This window comes from Phocoena phocoena, chromosome X (genome assembly GCF_963924675.1).
Source record: "Phocoena phocoena chromosome X, mPhoPho1.1, whole genome shotgun sequence".
Taxonomy (NCBI): domain Eukaryota; kingdom Metazoa; phylum Chordata; class Mammalia; order Artiodactyla; family Phocoenidae; genus Phocoena; species Phocoena phocoena.
The window spans coordinates 67,568,566-67,588,726 of NC_089240.1; the positions used below are offsets into that span (position 1 = coordinate 67,568,566).

Consider the following 20,161-nt stretch of genomic DNA (forward strand, 5'->3'; position numbering starts at 1 on the left):
ATTGGCAATTAATGTGGCTTAAAATGAAACACACAGCACATTATATGGGCCATTTCATCACATAATAAAAATAAATACCCTAATTCATATACATGGGGATTTCATATAGAGAAACAAAACAGGTTTAGCCTTCTCACTGACAGATCTGCCATTGCTTAATTGGCCTTTTGCAAAATTCTTGGGTTGTCAAAGTTGGTTTTACAGTTGTGAAATAAGATGATTCTCTTTGCTCTAGTTCTACTGGGGAAATATAGAAATATACAACACCAAATTCTAAATATTTATATTCTGTTCTAATGGCTCTCTAGATAAGCAAAATATGAATACTATCTATACAAATCTGTCATAAGCTTTGTATAATTTTTATTTCTGGAATTCAGGAAAGAGTGCCTAAACCCAAAGCTACATCCATAATGAACTTTACTTACTAGATTTATTGCTTAAATAGCTTAAGAGTATTTGAAGGTCCATGTAATAACTGTAATTGTCCCTAATTATATAATAGTATAATTATATTTAATTATATTTATAGTGTCTATAATTTTAGCTTCCTAATATTCCCCCAACTGTAAAATTTTCTGAGCATGTCATATTACACATCTGCAGAAAACATCTTTTTAAATTAGGAATCTTATGCTTTTGTATATCCTTGCCCATTTTGGAGACAAATTTAGTAATACTATTTGTTTTCTATTTTAAAATGACATTCATTATTTCCTTTAACCAACATTTCTTTAAGGGCTACCAGGAACATAGAGGAGGTGTTGCATTAGGTACTCTCCTTATCCTCAAGCAATTCAAGGAATTAATAATCTAATAATGGACTTCAGTAACATTCTTTAAAACAAGAGCAGTAATATATATAAAATTTAATAATAGAATGCTCTGATGCTTTTGGATTAAAGATGCTATATATTGCTTTTAAACATTATGCTGTTCAGTCAATTGGGTCTACCACACACAGACATGCTATCTGATCTCACTTTAAATTCATGACAGTTAACCTCAATTATGTGCTCTGATTATCTCATGAACAAAATTTATACCACCAAACAAATATACTTGTTACAGTATTTACATGAGGAAAGATTGAGGAAAGCCACCGTTTCACATCAAAAATAATTCCAACTCTAACAAATCCCTGAGAATGTCTGTTTACATGCACCAACCAATCTAACAAATTTGATATAATCATAGTGCTTTTATTTTTGTGCTTTTATATTTGATTTATGTTGAAGGTAAGTCTATTTTTTACTTTTCATATGCTTTAGCTATAACACTGATATCAAGATGCTAAATTTCTTCTCAATATTTTGCTTACTTTCTAGTTGACCTACTGACTTCATAATGTCTGAAATCAGATTCAGCAATCTCACTTGGGATCAAATTATAACACTGCATCAAGTGTTAGATGAAGTAATTCCAATTCATGGAAGGGGGAATTTCCCCACATTGGAGGTGAAACCGAAAGATATCATTCATGTTGTGAAAGATCAACTGATAGAGCAAGGAATTATTGTTAAAGATACCCGATTGAATGGTTCCACAGCAAGTTACATACTTGCAAGCTACAATGGCATGAGCTATAAGGATCTGGATGTTATTTTAGGTATTGAACTACCAAGTGATCAGGAATTTCAGCTTGTTAAGGATGTAGTTCTAGGTTGCCTACTCGACTTTTTACCAAAAGGTGTTAAAAAGGAAAAGATCACCCTAAAGACTATGAAAGAGGCTTACGTGCAGAAAATGGTCAAAGTTTGCAATAAGCATGATCGTTGGAGTCTTATCTCTCTTTCTAATAACACTGGGAAGAATGTAGAGCTAAAATTTGTGAATTCACTCAGACGACAATTTGAATTTAGTGTAGATTCCTTTCAAATTATCTTGGATCCCATGTTAGATTTCTACAGTGACAAAAGTGGTACACTAACCAAAGAATTATGTCCTGTTGTGGTAGCTGAAAGCATGTATGGAGACTTCCAAGAAGCAATGACACACTTGCAGCACAAGCTTATATCTACCAGAAAACCTGAAGAAATTAGAGGTGGTGGTCTTCTGAAATACAGTAACTTGCTGGTTCATAACTTTAAGCCAGTTTGTGAAGCAGAAATCAAAACCCTAGAACGTTATATGTGTTCTAGATTCTTCATTGATTTTCCTGATATAGAAGAACAGCGAAAGAAGATTGAATCATACCTCTACAACCATTTCATAGGTGAAGAAAAGAGAAAGTATGACTACCTCATGACCTTGCATGGAGTTGTGAATAAAAGCACTGTTCTCCCCATGGGTCATAAAAGAAGACAGACCCTCAATATGATCACCCTTATGGCTTTAAAAGTACTTGGAGAACAGAATATCCTACCTAATACAGGAAAGGTAACTTGCTTTTATCTGCCTGCTCCATACCTTGCTGCTTGGGGAGGGTCCCCTACGTATTATGTAACATCTGTACTACCACCTACATTGTTTCAGCCATACCACCCACTACACTTTCATGTGCCAAATGGTATGGCTTTTAAAAAAACACAGTAGAAACTTTGCTTTAATTAAACACCTCTTAAAAGCAATTTTCCAAATTCCATAAAATTTAAGCTCTATTTTTATGCAGTTATCAACAATTTTTCATCAATTATAGCTTAAACCATCACAATAAATACAATATCATCTGTGAAATGACCTCTTTAAATGATTTTCAAATGTCATCAATTAGCTATAACAACTTTCAAATGTTGTGAACCACTTAAAATGATTTTTAAGTCTGACTGACTACTTATGACTTTCAAATTTTCTATGACAAATACATTAGAGATGCCTGCAACTTTGATTAAAATACAAAAGAACAGACTCATATTTTAAAATCCAGATGTACAGTAAAGACCAGTGCAAACATTTTTGTATTCAGTCAATTCCTTTGTTACCTTTACTTAATTTTTTGCTAGTGAATATTACCATCAGTGAATTTTCAATGCCTAACAAAAATGCCTAATTTCAAAGACAACAGATTCAGAAGATATTAAAACCCTGGACTTTGTAAGCATATATTTTGTTTCTCAATTGAATTGGGTTAGATACAAAATCCTACTATAGTTTGAAGGAACACTGAAAAAATGATTCTGGAAAACATTGGCCATTAGTAATTTATCAACTATCAAATAAGTTGACTTGTGGATCTGAAGAATAGTACCGTCCAGCTGGACAGCCAATACTGTGACCACTATACAGATTTCTTCATTTTCCCCCAAACAAGTTGAAAAGAATGAAAATGACCAACTCTGAATGTGAAAGTTTTCTATCATCATCTGTTAAAAAGAAACTCTACATGTCAAACAGCAAAAAGCAGGCATAGGTTTTTAGCTATTGCATTTACCATTTTTATGACCGACTTGACCAACATCTTAATATGTGGAGACGTTCAATGTTAGTAAGTGAAAATATTTTCATCATTACTAAATGAGGCTTTTTTCCATCTTGCCTTTCCAAAGATCAGTTTCTAACACGACACTCAAGTGCCTCATCATGTGAGATTTTGCATAATGCTGTAATTTATTCAACAATTGTATATGTTCATCATGTATCTGAATATCTACTCACAACATCAGATAGCAGCTAGCAAATCTTCCAGTGGGATTAAAACTGTATTTTCTTCCTGTAATGAAGAAAATAATCCATGACCAAGATTACCTGGGATGACAGAAGGGGAGGAGCTTTCCTGAATGAATATAGATAAGACCATCAGATAACTTCACTATTTTTGCTTGCTTCTAATTTTTTATGAGTTTCCATCTCAGTTTTCATTGACCGTCACAAGGTTTTCCATCACAACATGATCCAACAGGCATACTCTGAGAATTTGTCACTTATAGACTGTGCTTAATCTGTCTTCTCTATATTACAGTATTGGACAAAAGAAGTACACCAAAGATGGCATTTTCAAATAACCAATATTTATGAAATGTTTTATACCACAGTGCCACTGACCATCAGTATATGAATATATATATATATATAGATAGATAGATATAGATATATATATATATCTCATAACCGTGAAGCTTTAAAACATTGTATGGATTCACTTCCTTGCTTGGGACAAATAAAGAATTTTAAAATGCTATTTTAAAGAGAAAATTCAGTCATCTATCAGTATAATGTATGGGCTAAAAATGATTGATCTTTCTGCCCTAAGTATACTGTTTAGTTTTCAGTTAATGAGAGTGTGTCTTTTTTTTAACAGCTTTATTGGAGTATAATTGCTTTACAATGGTGTGTTAGTTTCTGCTTTATAACAAAGTGAATCAGTTATACATATACATATATCCCCATATCAATGAGAGTGCTTCTACATAAAACTGAAGGATTTTATGCTATATTAACAGTACCAACAAATTTACAAAAAATATAGGAAAAGTATTTAAGAATAAAAGAACTATGATAGTGATGAGTCAGGGGTAAAGGTTCAGTATTTTCCAGAGTAGCATTTTATGCTGAACAGCAGAATTTTGAAGCTATTTGGAAACATCTTATCATCCATGTGCTCCCTTAGTTTCCTTTGGTCCTTTTGAGAATTTGAACTCCTTCCCTAAAAAGCAAATCCCCTATGGTATTCTCCTGTTGGGAAAATGGCCTGAAAGCTATATGCTTCCTCCTACCATGTCAATCATGTGTTTCCATTATAGCAAAGAAGCTCAGAATTGGCATTTTAAAAGTTCAGATTTTTCTCAAGAGAGAGAATCCAAACTTGTTGAAGGGAATGGTATCACTAAAGAGAAAGCTATAGCTTTATCTATCATGGCTTTCTTTCTGTTGATACCATCATCAAGCTAGGCTGTCCTCTTTGCTCCCAACTCAAGCAGAAAAATATTTATCTTCTATAGTGTATGAATATATCTCCAAGATTAGGCTAGTTGGGTTGAGAAGCACTACTATCTCATTCTGTTCATTAGGATAATAAATGGAATTTTTAAAATAAGGAAATGAGTGCTAGCCTCTTGTCCTAAAGGAGCTAATAGAAGTTAGTTAAAAATATAACTCTATAGCATGTCATCCCATTACAAGAGAGAAATGATGCTGTCTTTTCTTATTTTATTTTATACAATTCAAGACCGAGTCTTGGCTCAGGAGTTTTGTTTTGTTGTTGTTTTTTTCCCTCCAGAAACCTAACCAAAACCAAAACAAGAAAAACCTTTTGATATACTTCTAGCATTCATATCAGTGGGACATATTTGGTGTCAGTTATCGGTACATATTTTTAAAAACTAAAATATTCTTGCATTTCACAAATATTCACATGTTATTATCAAAGTTTTACTACTAGAGTATTTGTAACTTTTAAATTCAGAGTTATTCTAATAGTGACTGATGTCCAGTTTAGTCAAAGAAAACTGAAGAGAAGGATTAAGTATTGTTTTAAATGAGAGCCCAGCTAAATTAAAGACAAAATATCAGAGCTAGAAAAGTTATGAATATCTTTTTAAAAAGTGGGAAAGCTCCTGGACCCAAATTCCATTTTTTGTATTATCTCAGAAAGGCTCTATTAAAATACCTCCAAATTGAAGTGATTTTAAAATTTGCCTTTAGCCACCTTTTTGTTTTAGACATTGATAAAGATATCAATATGCAAAATGCCTGAGATCTGATTAAAACTCCTTTCATTCGATGGATCTATTATCTGAAAATATTCACCCAATTTTAAAAATATAAATTAAAGTGTATAATTGAGAAAATTTTTGAAGTTTAAAGATTGTAATGCTTTTCAAAATTATATCAATATATGAATATAGCAGTTCCATTTACAGAAGATTTTTTTAAAATAAGTAACTCTGTAAATTAACATTGCAACAGGATTGGGAGATATGTGGGACTACAGTTTGGTAAACATTCTTTTTTTTTTTTTTTTTTTGTGGTACGCGAGCCTCTCACTGTTGTGACCTCTCCTGTTGCGGAGCACAGGCTCCAGACGCGCAGGCTCAGTGGCCATGGCTCACGGGCCCAGCTGCTCCGCGGCATGTGGGATCTTCCCGGACCGGGTCACGAACCCGTGTCCCCTGCATCGGCAGGCGGACTCTCAACCACTGCGCCACCAGGGAAGCCCTGGTAAACATCCTTATGAAGTCCATTTCGGCAAGGCATAAAACCCGACATTTTAACCTGCTTTGGGATTCATTTGCTTTACCATTATAAAAGAAATACATTAATGTTTTGTTTTCAGTTCTGCTATTATTTTAGTGGTTCTATTTTATATATTATAATGATAAAATTTATGTAATAAGTATAGGAAATTGTATTGCTAATCCACTGCTTCATTTATGAACATATTTTCAGCACGTGTAATTGGAGGCAGCTAATTTGTTGGAACATCAGCTCTTAAGTACTTTCTTAAGGAAAGAGTTTTCCTTGAATTTTTTGAGTTTGAGCAAAATATACTATTTTGAATATATGCTGTCTGGAAACCAATTTAACATGTAACAGGCGATCTTTAAGCTCAACTCATTGTACTTTTTGTTTTGCTTTGCTTTAATATGGGGAACTGTAAGGTTATTTTTCACACAGTTGTTGTGTCTACATAGATTGTATTAGTGTTTGAAACAGCAACAGAAACGTTTTTTGTTTAGATTTAGCCCTTGAAAGAGCAACAGAAAATTTAAATGACTTTGTTGTATTGGGTTGGCCAAAAAGTTCGTTCGAGTTTTTGGTACCATCTTATGGAATGACCCGAACGTACTTTTTGGCCAACCCAATACATGTGCTTTTTATGACCCTTCAAAATAAAAACAAATCAAACTCCCTATTCTAGAAAAATAATACTATATTGATATACCTCTCAGTACTTTATGGCCAAGATGTTAACCCCTATAAATGCATAAGCGGCTTTCCCAAGAGAGAAATATCTTGAGAGGGCCCTCTTGGAAAATTCTCTCTCATGACTCCTAGTTAAAAGTGATGGATTGACTAACCCTGTTAAATCCAACTCAAGTAGTTTCATGATGATTTATGAAAATTTACATTTTATACATTCTAGACTGGTGATAGTATTTGAACCATTATTTAAAATTCTAATAAGTAGTCCATTTTCCTTATAAATAAAGTATGACCAAGTCACACTTGGTCCTTTGGCTCAACTAGAGAACCCAGAAGCCTAAGATTGAATCCTGTTTCAGCACTGGTGCAGCCCTGGAGAATCAGTAGGGGAGATTTGGTCACCATGAAAATGACAGTAGAGCGTGGTATGAGGTTCAGACTACTATCTTATTCAGCAATTTTACTTTTATCATAGTACAACATTTAAAACAAACACTTTTCTATATAGAATGTGGCTTCAATCCCAAATGAAAAAATGATATTGTGATATCTTCAGCTTGTAAAACTAGAGTTAAAAAGGGAATTCCATGCATTTGTAGTAGTGATTTCTAAAATGTTTCTTTAAAATAAAAACCTGTATTAACAATTGAGGTTTCAAATTTCTGCTTAAAATTTTTTTACAAATGTTCACCTTTCCCCAATAAAATTGAATAGTCAACCCAAACATATATTAGTGGATATTTGAATAAAGAGGATTGAAAATAATGTTCTTTAAGCCTTACAAGTGACCTCCTTGAACAAAATGATTTTTACAAAAATTATTTTCTTTACTGTTTTGTAAGTTTTCTAGGGTAGCTTTGGGACACTTAAGATTAAATGCCTCCAAAAAGCAATGGTTGCTCAGGCAGTGAACGCCAAATAACTATTGTCTCATTGCAATTCCTCCAGATTTCTTATCAGGTAAAATTCTTTCAGATAGTGTCAGTAGGTAAAAAATGTAAATTAACAGTTTTTAAGGTGAAAAATCTTCTTTTAAAAGCACCTAAATACATTTTTAAAATAAAAGGCACCATCTTCTAGGTAAATAATATATATACTGAAATAGAAACCATGGCAGGGAGGTTATGTGCTTTAGAAATGCAGAGAACTATATTTAATATGCTGCAATAGACTCATATGAAATTCAGTAACTGTTTACTTAGTCAAGGAGTGTACCTCTGAATAAGAGATGTACAAATTGTATTCCTGACAGTTTACAAAAGGGGGCACATTTCCTGACAAGTTTTTAATTCCTGCAGTTTTTCTTCTACCTTCTCCTCATTTACAAAAATGACATCTTTCTGTGCTCACAGTGATAAGATGCAAAAAAATGAAGTCCAGGGGCAATTTATTACTGTTTATATTACCAAGAGACACTGTTCCAAGTTTACTTCTTAGTGAGAGGAGAGCCTGGAAATATCAGAATTATTGACTCAGGTAGGATTGTGATGGTAGATGTTCCCATTTTAGAGAATAAAGTTTTCATATGTGCTTTGTGGAGAATCCAATTTTAGGATCTCTGATTTTTCAAGATGTCTCTTAACTAGGATGTACTAACAACACTTTGATTCAAAGGCCATGATTCTAGAGATAAACACACACTTTTCCGTTGTTTAAGAACCCTGGAATTCTAAGCAACTAAATGTGAAGAAATCACTTACATGACTTACTGTATCATTCAGAGTTCAGACTGGAATAAATTATAAATTAACATTTTTAGTAAGAAATAGTCAACATTATTTTAAACATTGTTATGTGCTCTTGTATAATTCTTGGGAATATTTTTAAGTTAGATGAGAAGTTGCATTTTAATTAGTACATGTAAAAATTTTAAGTCAAACCAATTAAACTGTTTTAAAATCAAAACCCCGTATCAATTTAGATTTCATGCATAAAATTATATTTAAAAGTATACAAACTTACAAAATTTTTAAATTCCTACAGAATTAATGCCATGTTAAAATATAAAACTATTAAGATGATTCACCTTCATTAATTACAATGCAGTATCACATTTATTGAAAAATTTTAGTATATTTTATGTATTTCACTCAAAAATCTTAAGCATTTTCCAATAAATATTGGAAATAACCTGTTGGATTATCTTCATTTCCCAGGTTTCAATCCATTATGATTTGATAGTATTGTCTTATGACTATCTTTTCCAATTTGTCTTTAAGTTCCCAGTTTACAAATGACATGCTAAAATATAGCAAACTCTTACTTGCTCTTTAAATAAATATATTCTGCCATTTTAAAACAAATCCCATATATGTACTTTAATACATAAATCTACATTAACCCACACACTGCTACTAGATTTAATTGAAAAATAAAGTTCCCTTTGAACAGTTGTGACTAATTGTTTCATCTCACGTAGTCCCTGTTTAGACTGAGTGAAATCGGTATTAGTAACTTTCTTCTAGTTGGAAAAGCATGAGCAAGAAGAAAGCTTTAACATTCTTCTGGATGTTTAATGAGTGTCTCAACCTACAAAACAAAAAATTTAGGTAATTACCAAGATAATTCAGACCAGAAACATATCATTAAGTAATGAATAAGGAAAAGTGAACCTAAATTTTAATGATCCAAGTCATTCAATAACTGCAATTATCCCATAGAGATCAGACCAAAAATAACTATTAGATATGAAAAAATCCTACAATATCATTTCACTAGATGTAAAACAATTAATCCAATAAAGAATAAAATTAAAATAAAGCTTTGAAAGCTTAGCAAACAAATTGAATCTATAAGCATTTATCTTAAAGATGTGTTTCAGGTTTCAGCTAATTCAAATCCAATTGTTTAGCATTACAGAAAATATCAGTGAAAGGACTTGTAATCACTGAGTGGGAAATGAAATAGAAACATCAAAATGTAATTACCCAGCAACCAGGAAAATTACTGATATGATTTCCTACACCACTTCAAGACCTACATTTTAACATTAAATATTTCAGCATTTTAGGAAAGCAGTGAATATAATTATAGCCTTATTAATACAAAAGTTTTAGGTACCTTTTTAGCATTATGGTTCACATGACAAATTTTAATCTATTACTGCAAAATTTTTGAAGTGTTCTTAAGAACTTACTGTGTTTCTGTAAATGAAAATTTCAAGACTATTAATGGAGTGTCTAAGAGATGACAGAAATGTCCAGAACTGAGTGAAATGTGCATTTTTTGGACATCTTTATTGGAGTATAATTGCTTTACAATGGTGTGTTCGTTTCTGCTTTATAACAAAGTGAATCACTTATACACATACATATATCCCCATATCTCTTCCCTCTTGCGTATCCCTCCCTCCCACACTCCCTAACCCACTGCTCTAGGTGGTCACAAAGCACAGAACTGACCTCCCTATGTTATGTGGATGCTGTCCACTAGCTATCAGTTTTACATTTGGTAGTGTATATATGCCCATGCCACTCTCTCACTTTGTCCGAGCTGACCCTTGCCCTCCCCGTGTCCTCAAGTCCATTCTCTAGTAGGTCTGTGTCTTTATTCCCGTCTTGCCCCTAGGTTCTTCATGACAATTTTTTTTTTAGATTCCATGTAAATGTGTTAGCATACAGTATTTGTTTTTCTCTTTTTGATTTACTTCACTGTGTATGACAGACTCTAGGTCCATCCACCTCATTACAAATAACTCAATTTCATTTCTTTATATGGCTGAGTAATATTCCATTGTGTATATGTGCCACATCTTCTTTATCCATTCATCTGTTGATGGACACTTAGGTTGCTTCCATGTCCTGGCTATTGTAAATAGAGCTGCAATGAACATTCTGATACATGACTCTTTTTGAATTATGGTTTTCTCAGGGTATATGCCCAGTAGTGGGATTGCTGTGTCGTATGGTAGTTTTATTTTTAATTTTTTAAGGAACCTCCATATGTTATCCATAGTGACTGTATCAATTTACGTTCCCACCAACAGTGTAAGAGGGTTCCCTTTTCTCCACACCCTCTCCAGCACTTAATGTTTGTAGATTTTTTGATGATGGTCATTCTGACTGGTGTGAGATGATATCTCATTGTAGTTTTGATTTAAATTTCTCTAATGATTAATGATGTTGAGCATTCTTTCATGTGTTTGTTGGCAATCTGTATATCCTCTTTGGAGAAATGTCTATTTAGGTCTTCTGCCCATTTTTGGATTGGGTTCTTTGTTTTTTTTGATATTGAGCTGCTTGTATATTTTGGAGATTAATCCTTTGAAGGTTGCTTCGTTGCAAATATTTTTTCCATTCTGAGGGTTGTCTTTTCGTCTTGTTTATGGTTTCCTTTGCTGTGCAAAAGTTTTTAAGTTTCATTAGGTCCCATTTGTTAAATTTTGTTTTTATTTCCATTTCTCTAGGAGGTGGTTCAAAAAGGATCTTGCTGTGATTTATGTCATAGAGTGTTCTGCCTATGTTTTCCTCTAAGAGTTTGATAGTGTCTGGCCTTACATTTTCGTCTGTAATATATTTTGAGTTTATTTTTGTGTATGGTGTTAGGGAGTGTTTTAATTTCATTCTCTTATATGTGGCTCTCCAGTTTCCCAGCACCACTTATTGAAGAGACTGTCTTTTCTCCATTGTATACTCCTGCCTCCTTTATCAAAGGGAAGGTGACCATAAGTGTCTGGGTTTATCTCTGGGCTTTCTATCCTGTTCCAGTGATCTATATTTCTGTTTTTGTGCCAGTGCCATACTGTCTTGATTACTGTAGCTTTGTAGTATAGTCTGAAGTCAGGGAGACTGATTCCTCCAGCTCCGTTTTTCTTTCTCAAGATTGCATTTGCTATTCAGGGTCTTTTGTTTTTCCATACAAATTGTGAAAAATTTTGTTCTAGTTCTGTGAATATGCCATTGGTAATTTGATAGGGATTGCACTGAATCTGTAGATTGCTTTGGGTAGTATAATCATGCTCACAATGTTGATTCTTCCAATCCAAGAACATGGTGTATCTCTCCATGTATTTGTATCATCTTTAATTTCTTTCATCAGTGTCATAATTTTCTGCATACCGGTCTTTTGTCTCCTTAGGTAGATTTATTCCTAAGTATTTTATTCTTTTTGTTGCAATGGTAAATGAGAGTGTTTTCGTAATTTCATTTTCAGATTTTTCATCATTTGTGTATAGGAATGAAAGAGATTTCTGTGCATTAATTTTATATCCTGCTACTTTACCAAATTATTTGATTAGCTGTAGTAGCTTTCTGGTAGCATTTTTAGGATTCTCTATGTATTATGTCATGTCATCTGAAAACCGTGACAGCTTTACTTGTTCTTTTCTTATTTGGATTCCTTTTATTTATTTTTCTTCTTTGATGGCTGTGGCTAAAAATACCAAACCTATATTGAATAAGAGTGGTGAGAGTGGGGAACCTTGTCTTCTTCCTGATCTTAGTGGAAATGTTTTCAGTTTTTCACCATGGAGGATGATGTTGGATGTGCATTTGTCATATATAGCCTGTATTATGTTGAGATAAGTTCCCTCTATGCCTACTTTCTGGAGGGTTTTTATCATCAATGTGTGTTGAATTTTGTCGAAAACTTTCTCTGCAAATATTGAGATGATCATATGGTTTTTCTCCTTCAATTTATTAATATGGTGTATCACATTCATTGATTTGCCTATATTGAAGAATCCTTGCATTCCTGGGAAAAAACTGATGTGTTCATGGTGTATGATACTTTTAATATGCTATTGGATTCTGTTTGCTATTATTTTGTTGAGGATTTTTGCATATATGTTCATCAGTGATATTGGCCTGTAGTTTTCTTTCTTTGTGACATCTTTGTCTGGTTTTGGTATCAGGGTGATGGTGGCCTCATAGAATGAGTTTGCGAGTGTTCCTCCCTCTGCTATATTTTGGAAGAGTTTGAGAAGGATAGGTGTTAGCTCTTCTCTAAGTATTTAATAGAATTGCCCTGTGAAACCATATTGTCCTGGGCTTTTGTCTGTGGGAAGATTTTTATTTTTTTTTCGGTACGCAGGTCTCTCACTGCTATGGCCGCACAGTCTCAGCGGCCATGGCTCACCGGCCCAGCTAATCCACGGCATGTGGGATCCTCCCAGACTGGGGCACATACTCGTGTCCCCTGCATCGGCAGGCAGACTCTCAACCACTGCGCCACCATGGAAGCCCTAAGTGACACTCTTAACCCCTCTCCTCATGCATTAGGAAACAAAGAGGCAAGAAAATGTCTATTGCCTCTCAGCCAGTTCCAGACTTTTCCCAGGACTCCCTTCTGGCTAGCTGTGGTGCACTAACCCCTTTAGGCTGTGTTTATGCCATCAACCCCGGTCCGCTCCCTGGGATCTGTCCTCCAAAGCCCGAGCCTCAGCTCCCAGCGCCCCCTCCCCAGCAGGTGAGCAGACAAGCTTCTTGGGCTGGTGAGTGCTGGTTGGCACTGATCCTCTGTGCAGGAATCCCTCCACTTTGCCCTCTGCACCCCTGTTGCTGCGCTCTCCTCCACGGTTCCAAATCTTCCCCCCTCCACCACCCGCAGTCTCCACCCATGAAGGGGCTTCCTAGTGTGTGGAAACCTTTCCTCCTTCACAGCTCCCTGCCACTGGTGCAGGTCCTGTCCCTATTCTTTTGGCTCTGTTTTTTCCTTTTTTCTTTTGCCCTACCCAGGTACGTGGGGAGTTTCTTGCCTTTTGGGAGGTCTGAGGTCTTCTGCCAGCGTTCAGTGGGTGTTCTGTAGGAGTTGTTCCACATGTAGATGTATTTCTGATGTATTTGTGGGGAGGAAGTTGATCTCCACATCTTACTCTTCCACCATCTTGAAGCTCCTCTCTAGATGACTTCTTAACCCGTCAAAATGTGCATCTTTGCTTTCATGTTGACTATATGTTAACTCCAATTAATGTTAACTCAGGTTAGGTTTTTTTTAGCCATGTTATTGCTCATTATATAGTTCTAACTGAGACATATGTACATATGTATTTTACTGTTGACAAAAATTTAATGTTACATGAACAGTGCAGGGGTTTTTTGGTAGAAACTATTTTTAAATGAATTATACCATGATAATTGTATCTCATTATTTACTTAGTAGCTCTTATACCTGTTTCATTTGCTTCATCTCATGCTTTTGTACAATTTGTTGAAAAAGCACTGTAGAGCTTATTAGATTAAATGAGTTTTTGAAGTAAAATCACTGTGAAACATGCAGCGATGTACCAACTGAAAAATAGGTAAATGCCTATTATTTCATATACCACCAAATTAATTTTTTGCCGTGTGTTCAAAAAAGTACTTAGAAATGAACTTTACCCTGGAATTTGTACAGATTTCCTATTAATAATGTGAAGGGACTGACCTTCAGTATATTATGGTCTATATAATTGACTTTAATTTATAATAGACTGACAGATAATCCCATTTTCATAGCTTAATTATATAAAAAGTGTGTATTCATTCATTTCCAAAACTTCATTTGTGTTTACATTGGTAAAATGTACTTATCCTCTCCTCCCTCTCAAATAGATGGTACCTACAATACATTGGATAAGAACATAATTGGTGGTGAAGTGAATAAAATGGCAGTATTAAGGAATTGAGTCAAACGATATGACACTGCATTGAATCCTCCTCCCAAAACACACACACACACACACACACACACACACACACACACACACACCAGCACCAAAGAGTTAGCTGAGCTAGATAGTGTCTCAATTCACCTCTGTATGCTGATCACATATCCAAACAATGATCTTAGTGATCACTCTTTGGAGTGACAAATAGGTTAGAATACAGCATGTATTAGAAGAATAAAGAACTGTGGTAAAAATGATTGGAGAGATGAAATTCCACTTGATATGGTTTGCTTGAAGTTTCTACAGCTATAGCAACAGCCTAGCATCTCTAGAGGATTAAGTATCTTGTGTGAAATATGAAGCAAGATATCAGTAAATAACCTTATGCTAAAAATCACATATTTTCTCTACATAATGTAAGTTATCAGATGACTAAACCTTAAGCTAAAATAGATGATTACAAGGAAAGAACAAAATGACCCACTGACACAATCAAGACAGCTTTTTAATCCTTTAATATGCAAGGATAAATTGTGCCTTCTCTGTTATTTCAAACTTTACCAGAAAGCATATATACTATACACACATAAAAATAGCCAACTTTAAATTTGGTAACAAACAGTGGCAAAAAACAAATGCAAGCCAAAAATATTCCTATTTTTGTCCCACAGTGTTTTGCTTGTAAATGTGCCAGTTAAATCATGGGTGATAAAAACCACCATTATATTAATATAGTATATTTTACCAAGCACTGTAACACTATATCATTATTAAACATAGAAACGAGATTGGTAGAAGTGAGATTCATTTACTTTGAGATGCCTGACAGTGATGCCATTAAAGTACATACATATTACAAAATTTCTTATTGGACTTGGTGATTGCTGTACTTGTCCTCTACCAACATTATTTCCAATAGTAAAACAAAGTGGAGACACACTATTGTTCTATCTGCTCTCATACCCACCTAAATCAGGTCTGGTCCTTAGTAGGAATATCTAAAATTATCTACTTGCATGATTTCTTCAAAGGTATACCTTGTTCATTTTTTCCTAAAACTTTAACCATATTTTCACATATTTAAAAATAAAATTGTAAAGGTATAAAAAGATGATGAGTAGCAGTATATTTCCCATTGCTGCTCACATTACATGTTGTCCTTCCCAGCTGCTTCCATATTCATCTTTCATATCATGTGTTATTACAGAATGTCCATTTCTAAAATCGCAATTAGTTGCCATGGAAAGAATTACAACATTAAAATATAATTTGAATAATGTGATCAAACAGAAAATTGGGTCTCCTGTAGAGTATACATATATCTGTGAATGGGCTCCACATTTCTTTTAGCTATATTACAGACTCCCTTCCCCCACATCCACACATACAAGGATATGAAAATGTAGCAGGTACTTTTGATATACATGTCATGGAGGAAAATCACCTCTTCAATTTCAAAGGGAGACTGAAAACTGCTATATATGATAATGGTCTTAGGTTATAATTAAAATATTTCATTGAAACTGATCATCTTTTCTAGGCACACAGAGATAGGGATAAGACAGTGGCTGAACTGAGAGGCATTACCAACTAATATTATAGAAAATTGGTTAAAAAAAAGAGAAAGGAAATCAGGGAAGGCCCCTAAGAGTAGTTCTATGGGAAGTTAATTATCATATTCTTATAGGTTTCTGATACCTTCGTAGATTCTAAAGGAGACTCAAAATCACCTGAACAACACTTGTTTGAGCATGTCTGGGTATCTTCTTGCAAAACTCATTCAAATATCACTATCTCTGGATTGGTGACTTCCTCATCCATCTCAATGCCTAAGTGAAATAACTTTGAACATCCCCATTGGGGATGTCCTCAGGGTAATTGTTAAGCATGGTTTTATCACTCCCTTCCAAAGACTCAAGCCCCTATGCATTTGAATCTGTACCCTAGCACTCCCCTCCACACTTCACCCAGCTCATACATATGTACATCCTGATGTGATTTCCCCTCCATAGGCTGCACTTAATATACACCTCCATAAAAATATTAATGGCCCATGATATCATCTCCTGTCATGTTAATTCTTTTAACTTTTCTTTACTTGTACAAAATGTCCAGGGTGAAGTCAGTAAAAATGGTGGAGTAAGGACTTCCAAATATTAAATTATTGATAAAAACAATGAAGAATGCAAAGATTGTTGGAGTTAACCTTTTCAGAACCCTTGAAATTATCCAGAGGCTTACAGCAACACAGAGAGAAAAATGGTTGAATCTTAGTAAGAACATAAGTTTTGTGGCTTTTTAAAAAATAGACAATCTTTAAGAGCATTTGTAGATTCACTGCAAAATTGAGTGGAAAGTGCAGAGAGCTCCCACATATCCGCTGCCCGTACACATGCCCAGCCTCCCCTGCTGTTAACATCTGCACCAGAGTGATGCATTTATTAAAATCAATGAACCTACATTGACATACGATTACCAGCCAAAGTTATAGTTTATATTAGAGTTCAACCTTGATGATGTACATTCTATGGATTTGGACAAACTTAAAAGACATGTTCCCACCATTATAGTATCATAAAGAATAGTTTTGTGGCCCTGAAAATCCTCTGTACTCGGCCTATTTATCCCTCCCTCCCCCTAAACTCTGGCAACCACTGATCTAACTGTCCCTAGTTTTGCCTTTTCCAAAATGTCATATACTTGGAATCTTACAGTATGTAAACTTTTCAGATTGGCTTCTTTCACTTATTAATATGTATTTAAGTTTCCTCCATGTCTTTTCATGGCTTGATATCTCATTTCTTTTTTAACATTGAATTATATTCCATTGTCTGCATGTGTCACAGTTTATCCATTCAAGTTTTGGCAGTTATGAATAAAGCTGCTATAAATATCTGTGTGCAGGTCATTGAGTGAACAAAATTTTGAGTAAATACTAAGGAGCAGGTTTTCTGGATTGTTTGGTAAGAATATGTTTCTTTTTTTAAAGAAACTGCCAATCTGTCTTCCAAAGTGGATGTACCATTTTGCATTCCCATGAGCAATGAATGCAAGTTCCTGTAGCTTCACATCAGGGCCATCATTTGTTGTTGTCAGTGTTTTAGGGTTGTGCCATTCTAATTGGTGTGTAGTGATATCTCACTGTTTTAATTTGCAATTTCCTAATGATACGGTGTTGATTATCTTTTCATTGCTTATGTGTCATCTGTATATCTTCTTCGGTGAGGTGTCTGTTCAGATCTTTTGTTCAATTTTTTAATCAATTTTTTAAAATGTTCTTCCTGTTGAGTTTTAAGATTTCTTTGTTTATTTTGGATTACAGTTGTTTATCAGATGCTTTTTACAAATATGTTCTCCAAGTCTGTGGCTTGTCTTCTCATTCTCTTCACAGTATTTTTCACAGAATAGAAGTTTTAAATTGTAATGAAGTCCAGCTTATCAATTATTTCTTTCATGGATTTTGTATTTGGTACCTTTGGTGTTAGATCACCGAACATAAGGCCAACTACATTTTCTCTTGTGTTGTCTTCTAGGATTTTTATAGTTTTGTGTTTTACATTTAGATCTATTATACATTTTGAGTTAATTTTTGTGAAGAACATAAGATCTGTGACTAGATTAATTTTTTTGCATGTGGATATCCAGTTTTTCTAGCATTATTTGTTGAAAAGGCTTTTCTCCATTGTACTGCCTTAGCTCCTTTGTCAAAGGTAAGTTGACTGTATTTGTGTGGCTCTACTTCTGGGCTCTCTATTCTGTTTCATTGATCTATTTGTTCTTTTGCCAATACCACACTGTCTGGATTAATATAGCTTTATAGTAGGTCTTGAAGAATGGTGGTGATAGTACTCTAACATTTTTCTACTCCTTCAAAACTGTGTTATCTCTTCTGGATCTTTTGTCTCTGCATATAAATGTTAAAATCTGTTTGTCAATATCCACAAAATAATTTGCTGGGATTTTAATTGGGATTGCATTGAATTTAGAGGTCAAGTTGGGAAGAACTGACAACTTGATAATATTGAGTCTTCCTATCCATAAACACGGAATATCTCCTCTTTTTTTTTTTGATTTCTCTCATCAGTTTCATAGTTTTCCTTGTACAGATCTTGTACACATTTTGTAAGAATTATACCTAAGTATTTCCTCTTTTGGTGCTAATATAAATGGTGTGGTGTTTTTAATTTCAAATTTCACTTGTCCATTGCTGGTATATAAGGAAGTGATTAATTTTTATATATTAAACTTTCTATCTATCAACCTCAGTATAATCACTTATTAATACTAGTTTTTAAAATATTGATTCCTTTGAGTTTTCTACATAGAAAATCATCACATCATCTACAAACAAAGACACTTTTATATCTTCCTTCCCAATCTGTATATCTTTTATTTTATTTTCTTGTCTTATTCCATTAACTAGGAGTTTCAGTAAGATGTTGAGAAGCAGGGGTTAGTGGGGACATCCTTGACTTGTTTCTGATCATAGAAGGGAAGAGTCTAATTTCTCACCAGCAAGTATGATGTTAACTATACGTTTTTTGAAGATATTCTTTGTCAGTGGAGGAATTTCCCCTATATTCATAGTTAACTGAGGGTTATTATCATGACTATATGTTGTATTTGCCAAATGCTTTTTCTGCATCTATTGATATAATCATGTGATTTTTTTTTCATCTTTAGCCTGTTGATGTGATGGATTACATGAATTAATTGTCACATGTTGAACTAAACTTGCATACTTGGAATAAATACCATTTGGTCATGGTATATAATTCTTTTCTTTTTAAACCACTTTATTGAGGTATTATTGACATACAAAAAGCTGTACATATTTCACATATACAAAATGATGGGTTTGAAGATAAATATACATCCATGAAACAATCACCACAATCTATGCCATAAAAATACCCATTACCTTCAAAATCTTCCTACCACCGTCTTTATTATTTTCTTTTAAGTAAGGCTTTTAGGAGTGAGTCAGTTTTCCTGGGTCTCTCCCATGTATACATCTTATTAAACTTTGTTTGATTTTCTCATGTTACTTTTCTTTCAAGAACTCTTGACATAAAATCTACCCTCTTAGCCAAATTTTGTCTACAACACACTGTTGTTTATTATAAGTACTGTGCTGCACAGTAGACTTCTAGTTCTTGTTTGTCTTATATAATTAAAATTTTGTACCATTTGAGTAATACCTTCTCATGTCCCCTTACCCCAGTCCCCGACAGCCACCATTCTCCTTTCTGCTTCTATGTTTGATTATTTTAGATTCTTCATATAAGTGGTATCATGTAGTATTTGTCCTTCTGTGTCTAATTTATTTCAGCTAGCAATGTCCTCAACATTCATCCATGTTGTCACGGATGGTGAGATTTCCTTCTTTTTTTAAGGATGAATAATATTCCATTGTTTGTATTTGCCACATTTTCTTTATCCATACATCCATCAAATGGTCATTTGGGTTGCTTCCATGTATTGCTTATTGTAAATAATGCTGAAATAAACATGGGAGTTCAGATATCTCTTAGGGATACTGATTTAAATTCCTTTGGATATAGAACCAGAACTAAGTTTTCTGGATCATATGGTAGGTCTATTTTTAAATTTTACAGTTACCACCATCCCATTTTTCATAGTGGTTGCACCAAATTACATTTCCACCAACAGTGTATAAGGGTTACCCTTTATGCACATCCTCAACCATGCTCTATTTTTAAAAAAATAATAACCATTCTAACAGGTGTGAGATGAATATCTCATTGAGGTTTT

General features: G+C 34.1%; 1 protein-coding gene across 1 annotated transcript in view; it reads left to right on the forward strand.

Annotated features, from left to right (window-relative positions):
* The first annotated feature begins 1,347 nt into the window (after nt 1-1,347).
* Nucleotides 1,348-20,161, forward strand: part of TENT5D (terminal nucleotidyltransferase 5D) — a 133,858-nt gene continuing 115,044 nt past the window's right edge. The window contains exon 1 of the mRNA XM_065900199.1: nt 1,348-2,509. Within this exon, the coding sequence (XP_065756271.1) occupies nt 1,348-2,509 (1,162 nt within the window). The remainder of the gene's footprint in view (nt 2,510-20,161) is intronic.